The sequence below is a fragment of the Daktulosphaira vitifoliae genome, unplaced genomic scaffold (genome assembly GCF_025091365.1).
Source record: "Daktulosphaira vitifoliae isolate Bord-2020 unplaced genomic scaffold, ASM2509136v1 Scaffold_4, whole genome shotgun sequence".
Taxonomy (NCBI): domain Eukaryota; kingdom Metazoa; phylum Arthropoda; class Insecta; order Hemiptera; family Phylloxeridae; genus Daktulosphaira; species Daktulosphaira vitifoliae.
The window spans coordinates 13,710-23,430 of NW_026099575.1; the positions used below are offsets into that span (position 1 = coordinate 13,710).

Below are 9,721 nucleotides of genomic sequence, written 5' to 3' on the forward strand. Positions count from 1 at the left end.
ATTTTTTTTTTTTTGTCACCAATGTTGATTTTTTACAATCGGGGTACTCATTCTAGACAGAATAAACGTATCTAGCCGAAAAGCCACGTATATTTTGGCGTCTGCTTTAACTTAGTGTGATAAAAATATTAATGATTATTCGATAAGTAAAGATTGAATTCAAAGAGCTCGTAATTTTAATAGAAAAATTATAAATAATGAAATAATAAAATAATTCAAACCAAACACCGCTTTAATGGTTCACTGGGACGGAAAAATGTTGCCGTCTTACAACAAAAAAAAATTACACTGAACGTTTAGCGGTATTAGTATCTGGTGATGGCAAAACTAACGACGTCGGGTCCCGCGTTATCCTGCCCGCTTCGCACACGGCCGGCGTGAGGTTCATGAAAAGACGTTATCACGACGCCATGGCCTTGATGCGGACGTACGGCAAGCCCGATCTGTTTATCACTTTCACCTGCAACCCGAAGTGGACGGAGATCGCGAACAACCTGTCGGACGCGTTGACGTAAATCGACAGGGCCGATTTGGTACGCGCGTGTTTCACGCCAAACTCAAAGCGCTGATGGACGATCTGACGCGCAGGAACGTCTTCGGCCGCGTAGCGGCTTACGTCTACACGGTCGAGTTTCAGAAGCGCGGTCTGCCGCACGCGCACATACTGCTCATTCTCGATAAACGGTTTAAAATACGTTCGGCCGAAGACGTGTACCGAATCGTGCGAGCGGACATACCGGATCCCGTCGCGCAACCGACGCTGCACCGTCTGGTCAAGGCCCAGATGTTGCACGGTCCGTGCGGCGTGTTTTTTAGAACGTCGCCGTGTTGGGACCAAGAGAAAAACATTTGCACCAAGCANTGTTGGGACCAAGAGAAAAACGTCTGTACCAAGCAATACCCGAAACCGTATTGCGAGGAAACGGTTTACCGCGCCGACGGCGGTTACCCCGAGTACAGGCGACCCGACAACGGTCGTACCGTCGAAGTGCGGCGGGCCACCCTGGACAGTCAGTGGGTGGTGCCTTACAATCCCTATCTGACGGCCAAGTACAACGCTTACATCAACGTGGAGGTGTGCTCTTCGGTGAAGAGCGTCTTGTATCTGTACAAGTACGTGTACAAGGGCCACGACGCCGCCACGTTAGCGGTGTTGAACAACAACGAAATACAGAGGTACGACGACGACAAAACGTTTGATATTCGCATTTTGATCGTTTCGTTTTGTTTTCCAGCTATTTGAACACGAGATACGTGAGTCCGCCGGAGGCGTTTTGGCGTTTGGCCAAGTACGAAATTCAAAAGCAGAGTCACGCCGTCGTAAAACTGCCGGTTCACCTCGAGGGCCGGGAACCGGTTTATTTCCGACGGGGCGAACTGCCGCCCGCGGTGCTCTTCGGCGCCGGGGTGCGCACGATGCTCACGGAATTCTTCCAGCTGAATAGGAACGACGCAGGCGCTAGGCGGTACCTATATCACGAAATACCCAACTGCTACGTGTGGGACGGCAGGGAAAAGTCGTGGCGTATGCGCCAACGCGCCCAGACGTATCCGAACATCGCGAGAATGTACGCGGTCAGTCCTTGCGACAGGGAGCGTTTCTACTTGAGGACGTTGCTGCTGTACCGCAGGGGACCGATCGGTTTCGAGGACCTGAGGACGGTCGACGGCACGGTGTACCCCACCTACGCCGAGGCCGCGACGGCTCTGGGCATCTTGCGAGACGATCGCGCGTGGAGGGCGTGTATGCGAGAAGCTTCCGTCCACGACACGCCGCATCAGTTGAGATGTCTGTTCGTCACGATACTCCTGCATTGCTCGCCCAACGACCCGCCGAGACTGTACGACGAGTTTAAGGTACAACTCTAACTGTTTGTTTTTTTTTTCGCACGGCGACGGCGTTCTTTTANTTTTTTTTTTTTTTTTTTTTTTCGTATGGCGACGGCGTTCTTTTAGTGTGGATAATTAATATTTTACGAATATCTATCCGAGTTCAAAATTATAAATTCCGTTTGTTCACGGACAAAACGATAACAATAATTGTTATAATTATTATTGTTGTCTCTATTATTAATAATATTCTTACTAATAGCTACAATTAACATATTAATATCGATCGCATATAACGATGATAATAATAATAAGTAAATAAATAGGACAACGGCAAAAATATGTAGATTCAATACTGTTGCAACGCCGCGACTTTTCATGCCATGTATCATTGACTGGCAAATTTAAATTTTCCACGTCGATTCGATATAATCGTAACATTAATTTACGTGTTCTTTACAAATATTTTTTCATTGTTATAGCCGATGTTTCTTCAATAGTGTTTGATCCCCGTATATAAATTCATAAAATGTTTATTAAAGCGTGTATTCACGTTGAGTTAAAAAACAAAGTATGAATCAACTCGATGCAAATCACTACAGTGTACGACATGCTTATTTAATTTATTATTAAATTGCTTTTATTTATTATAAATATTTCATTTTAGACGATAATAATAATGATTATTTGACAATATCTATTCAAAGTACGCGGGACGGTTTTGTTTCGTTTTTTCTTTTATAGCTCGCGCAATAACGGCAAGAGCGATGAATTTAATTATTAATCGTTCGTTGTGTTTACAGGACAATCTGATGGAAGATTACTTCAGACGACGCGCAGACCGCGACACATCCGAAGCCATGTGTTTGGCCGCCGTGGAACGTCACCTGGCCGCTTCGAACAAGACGCTCGGGGGTTACGGTTTACCCGAGCCCGATCGCGCTCTGTTAGTACCGGACGCCGCGCCAGCCGACAACGCGACAGCGGCAAACCCGTGCTGTTCGCCGGCTACTCCAGACAGACGTTGCCCATCGTGAAGCGCGGTTCGCGGGCCCAAATCGTTTCGGCCACCATACGACACGGTGTTTATTGGGTTTCGATGGAAAAATACTCGCTGGAGCGCAACATGCGCGCCGACGGCGACCGGCCCTTCGCCGATTGGCTGTTGCGGCTCGGCGCGGGCTCGCTCAACGACGGACTGGAACGCGTGACCATTCCGGCCGGTGCGGTAAGCGAATCTTTTGCGTCTCTATTGGACTTTGTATACCCGCGGGCGATGTCGTTGGACAACGTTCGCGATTACGCTAAACATTATCATCCGCATGCATACGGCTTATTACGTGCATTACGTATATATTCCTACCGCCGTTTATACCTCAGGTATAACGTTAGTCCGACCCGCCCGCCTACAAAACACGGCTATACCTAGTGCATGATACGTTTACGTACTTAAGTCGCTTTACATGTATATATATATATTCTAATTACTATTAAAAATATATATTAACACACTTTATTCTTATTTAAAAATATACAACTCATTCATTCCGATTACAAAGGATGAATCCAGTATAGTCATTTTTTGTCACTACCTCCATGTTCCGGGAGTGGGTAATTTACGCGTCTGCTGCTTTCCTTGGATGTGGGAGCCGTTTCTCAGACTCCCTCCCCGGAATCGAACTCTGTTTTCCCGTTACCCGTTACAACCATGATATTGATAGTAACTACTATCATAACATGAAACTAAAAAGTGAAAAATAAATACAGTTTAAAAAAACTAAAAAAACACGCTTTTAAAGCACATCGAACTAAAAAGTTAAAAATAATTTTTAAAATTAACTTAAAACAATAATGAACGAAAAATACTTGTATTATTGTGATAAAAGCGTGGGTGCTTTATGCCATAGTTTTCGTATATTGAGCGCCCGACGCTTTTATCATAATAATACTAGTATTTTTTATTTATAATTATTTTAAACTTATTTTTAACTTTTTAGTTCGATGTGCTTTAAAAGCGTGTTTTTTTAGTTTTTTTAAACTATATTTATTAATAGACTATTTCGATGTCACTCCCCCTCAATAGTAACAATTAACATGTATTTTATTGTTCCCTGCGTGGAAAATTACATTGAAATTTTTTAACACTCATTATTTCATTGTGGAAAAACACATTAAAATCGAAGTCGATAATTTAAAATATTTTTAATGTCAAATAATAAACTCGCAATGCACCATTGATCAAACTGTTAAATTAAAAAATATTTATGCTTGATTTCGAGTCTTTGATTTCTCTAGAGTAAATACCATTGCCGTACAACACTGAGGTATTTTATAAATCGCCAACCCGATAAGATTTTGTTTACATCGAGTTTGTAATGTTAACAACGAAAACATTTAAAAACGAGACAAATAATATCTCGCCTGTAAATATATTTTTTTCTCTCATATGTCAACCGTGATTTTCTTATTGTTGTGTTCTAGATTTTTACAATGATTTCGGCACTCGCCATAAGCATATATATATATATATATCGTTTTGTATTTTTATATATATTTTCTTTGAACTATTTTGTTTTTAATTGCTCCGAGCAATTATTCCATACAATTACGTGTGCTAATTTATGTAATCAAAATAAATTAATAATAATCGTGAATATCGATTTTTTACCACGTTATTATTATTTAACTATTTAAAGTAATCATTTCACTTGAGGTACACACACGTTAGGGTTATCTCATACGATATTTCGCTTACAGTTTATTTTCGCGTATTCGATATATTCTATATAACTTTTTTTTTTTTTTCAACTTACAAATAAAATTTATCTTATGTAATATAGTCGAGCGAAATTCGTGTGCTGTACATACCTGTTCTTTTATCATACGGTTTAAACGGACTCTAACCATTTTTGATTTATCTTATTTTAAAGAAGGACCCATTTAACTGTTAACCATTGTAATATGTTGCATAATTATTGTATAATCTTTTGTGAAATTTTTTTCTAATTATACCATTATTCAATTGACATTTTACTACCCCCATACACAATCGTCGAACACTGTAATTATTATTATACAGGGTGTTCAGTAAGTCAGGAAACGGGTTTCTATTGTTCTCATTGTTACAAATACGATTACGTATGCTTATTCATGCAATCAAAATAAATTAATAATAATCATGAATATCAATTTTTTACCACATTATTTAACTATTTAAACTAATCATTTCACTTAAGGTACACACACGTTAGGATTATCTCATTCGATATTTCGCTTACAGTTTATTTTCGCGTATTCGATATATTCTATATAATTTTTTTTTTTTTTCAACTTACAAATAAAATTCATCTTATGTAATATAGTCGAGCGAAATTCGTGTGCTGTACATACCTGTTCTTTTATCATACGGTTTAAACGGACTCTAACCATTTTTGATTTATCTTATTTTAAAGAAGGACCCATTTAACTGTTAACCATTGTAATATGTTGCATAATTATTGTATAATCTTTTGTGAAACTTTTTTTTATAATTATACCGTTATTCAATTGACATTTTACTACCCCCATTCACAATCGTCGAACACTGTAATTATTATTATATATGATAACATGAAAATAAATCAACAACACGTTTTTAATTGTACGTTTATTTTTATTATATATATATATATATTATTTATAATTAATATCTATATAATATATATATTATATATAATTGTTTAATTCGATTCTGAAACAAAAAAACACGCATATCGTTATGCATCTATTGTAACAATATAAGATAAATAAATGCAAGAGGCAGAACGTAGTACTAAGAATTAATAATAAACTTTCGCGTACTCTACTTAATCAGCTATTATTGGTTTACCGTAAATAAATTTCCTTAGCTTTGAACCAAAAATTTATTCCATATTATTTTATTAAACAATTTGGTTTTTTGAAAAATCAATCTTTATTAGTTCTGCCTCTATTGTACGTGTGTATTTAATACCTTGCCCCGGTAGACGACCCGTTCCGCCGCAGTCCTCGGTGAAGGAGGAGGAGGAGGCTGTTGTAGCATTTTGCATAAGCAACCTCAATCGCTTGACCTCTTCCTCTGCATTGNCCTCAATCGCTCGACCTCCTCCTCCGCATTGCGGCGAGCCCGTTGCTCCGTTTCAATAGGCGGTTGGGTTGGTGTAGGTTGTGGTGGTGGTGGTACTGTTTTGCGTTTTAAAAAAAAAAAAAAAACCGTTTTTTTAACACATGGATATAAGTCGTAGTTTTATGTATAACTACTCGGGTATTCCCGATTTAAGTGGCCACCACTCTTGCACCTCCAGCACACTGCGAAAATGAATATCATCCGTCATCAATACGATATGGGTGCATGATTAATAAAAAAATTCATTAATAAGTGCACTTACGTTTTGGACCCTTGCGCTTCTTCTTTTTATTAGTTCTAGGCTTTCTTACAGTATGTTGTGCCGTTGTGCCGCATACTGTAAAAATATTGCATTTCACGAACACCTGTTTCATGTTGACTGAATACCTGAATCAACTGTGATATAACGCTAACAGATTTTTCAGTCCGGGAATTCTTTGCCACTCCCAAGTCGGACTTTGGACTCCGTCGCTTTATAATCTCCGAGAGTCGTCAGCGTTTAAACCGAGTTCAATCAGATCCCGCCGCCGATTTTTGTGGCGCGATCGAATAGGGCTATTCACTTATTTAGCCGAACCCTAAGACACTCGCTATCGAGGTCCGCGTTCGCTATTACAAAAAGATGTTTCGCGTTTTTCGTAAAACGTCAATGCCCCTAACCACGCCGAATCAATTATTTTTACGCGCGACGCGAAATCCGCGGTAACACGGCCGCTGCAGTTTTTCGTCACACGCGCGAGTTGAACTTTGAACCGCGCGACTTTCTATCGTCCGTGTCTCGGCCCACGACTCGGTTTCGGTTGTCCTACCGATATTACTTGCATCGTCGCGTTATCATTTCACAAATCCGAAGTTTATAATCAATCGAAAAGCCAAATTTTCATTTTTATGTATACACTTATGCGTATTGACTACACAAAAAAAGGAATAATCCTTTTTTTGTTTTTCCCTACGCTACTAATATACATATATACAGTGATAACTAATTTATATATTTATATATATAAATATATATATTCTAAAGACTAATTTAATAATTTAATTAGCTACCTATATTTGTAATCCCTTGTGTATTATACATGTATATTAACTCAAAAATTTGAAACTTTAGATGTTTATATCTCTTATCAAATAAAGTTATACTAAAAATTCAAATGCCATTTACTATTAAATTAAAAACTCATTTTATTTTATTAAATACAAAATATGTGTTCCTATTTAAAAATACTTAAGTTAATGTTTTTTAACCTTGAAGAGATGAAAAAAATTTTGTTTTTACTACATATTTTTACATAGTTATAAATATTTTTGGATCTTGTTTCCAGAGGAAAATTTGAGAAATATTTATGTCGATCTCTCAATAAATTATATTTTCTCAAAAAAATTAATAGATACAGATTATAAATTATATTTATAATAAAATCTAGTGTATAGAATCTTTTACAAGTAAGATCTGTCATAGACTTTGTGTAATTAAATCATATTATTTAAAATCTTTAATCGTTTTTGTAAGTAATAGTTCATATAATTCATATAATTTATGAACTATATGACGTATAGTGTAAATCGTATACGTATTGCGCTTAATACCAAAATCAACGTTGGATTACTTGAAATATTATTGCATTACAAAGGATGTAAGTTAAGTACAATTTAATCTATGCTTTCGAACCTCCAATCTATTGCGTAATAAACCATTAAAAATTAATAAGAGAAAGAATTAATGAGAAAACAAAAAATATTTAATAAAAATTATACATATATAATAGTTATTTTTTAATTTTAATTTTATTTTATTACATGATAATTGGATATAATATTAAACAGAGATGTCCAGTATAACACATTTTATCTTTAATGGATAATTATTAAATTAATTATTCAATTGATTAAATTATGTATAATTGATTAAAGCATTTGAGTTTTTGAATTTCTATAATACTTAAAAGTATTTAAATTATTTCAATTGTGTTTAATACTATCAATTTATTACATTTAATGAAATTTATTGAATTAGATAATAAATATTGCTATTTTGCTTTTCATTATACAATACACATTATAAACTAATTTAAATAAAAAATGTCATCTTATTTTTTGTTATTTTTTCGTAAATTCAATAAGGTAGCTAGTAGGTTAATTTATTATTATCAAATAATTGAGTATTCATAGGTTCAAAATAGTTTTATAACTTTAATGTTTTCAATAGTAAAGTTAGTCAATCACTCTGTATAAGTAACACTATGTTAAGTTGATAAAAATTAATCATTAAAAAAAAAATGGTACCATTTTCTTTTACTTGCAACATAAATTTTTCCATTTAATTAATTAAATTACTAAAAGCTCTTGATTTTACAAAAATAAACTATTTAAAAAAAATGTGATAATTATATAAGTGATGTTGAGACTTATTTTACAAAAACACTTAATTGACAAATTTAACATTATTTTTCATTATTGCATTATTAAATGGTTGTGTGCTTCACTAAAGCTGTCATTAAAACAGGTGTAAATAAAATTGGAAGTTAAATAAAAGAATAAATTGATTTATTCTTATTAGAAATATCCATTATTCAATACTTTTCCAACTATTAAACTCAATTTACTATAATAAGAATTAGTCAATTGTGGCCAATATTATTTAAAATATTAATTTAAAACTAAAAAATATTAAACACAAAAATTACTTAAAAAATATTAGTAATATTTATTTCAAATTAAATAATTCTCATGTAGTGTAATCTTCTTCTTTCTCCTTTCGTTTATCCCAACTACTTGAATTAAGTATCTATTTTTCAACCAAAAATCTTAATCCTGGCATGATCTAATATTATACTAATCTTACCGCTGCACAGTAGGACCAAACGCTGATTTAGCTGGCCAAAAGTACCATTTTTAAATCAACTAATAAAAATTTTTTTTTTTATAGTAACTGGGAATCACACATAAATTAAAATAAAATTTTTAATAATCATAACTGGATATTTATGTTGAGGAAAAGACATTTTAGTCGTCCAGTGAGAATATTTTAAAAATACACTGCTGCTTTTAAGATTTTTCTTTTAAATAAATTTTTCTAGCTTATTTATAAAGGCAAATTTTTTATTGATATTATTAATAATAATGTAGTAAAATGTAGTTAAATACAAAGGATAACTAAACTATTATAAAAAAAATATAATTACTACATTTTCAAACAATATGTAGCATATATTTTTTTATACATTTTATGTATGTATTAGTTGCTGTTTATACTATAACTAGTAACTATGTAAGTTTTTAATAATTTAATCAATATAAAAATTACAAATCTCATAAAATCATACAATAATAAATAAATAATCATCAAATTTTATATTCGTAAAAATATAACTGGAAGTAAAACAACTAAAGAATTATATTAAAAACTAATTTTTATTTATCATAATAATTTAACTGTCTTTCATAGAAATTTATGTCTATTTTTATCTATCAAATTTGTTGAATGGAATAGGTTATGTAATTAAAAGATTTAGAAATTATTCGTAATATAATAGTATTTAATATAAAATGTCAAAACATATAATATAAGAGATGTACAACTGCAACGGGTCACTTTACTCGATAGGCANGGCAACGGGTCACTTTACTCGATAGACGGTGAAACTACGACTAAACTGTAAACATGTATACAATAGGCTGCATTGAGTAAAACAACATAATCGTAAAAGGAATGTGTCCCTTTGACCTTGTACTATACTAACATAA

At 34.1% G+C, this 9,721-nt stretch overlaps 1 protein-coding gene across 1 annotated transcript; it reads left to right on the plus strand.

The window, feature by feature from the left end:
* The first annotated feature begins 784 nt into the window (after window positions 1–784).
* LOC126903713 (uncharacterized) lies at window positions 785–2,867 on the plus strand. The gene is made up of 3 exons (XM_050682121.1): window positions 785–1,176; window positions 1,236–1,857; window positions 2,634–2,867. Exons 1-3 carry the CDS (start codon window positions 785–787, stop codon window positions 2,865–2,867), a joined length of 1,248 nt encoding a protein of 415 aa, XP_050538078.1.
* The last annotated feature ends 6,854 nt before the right edge of the window (window positions 2,868–9,721 follow it).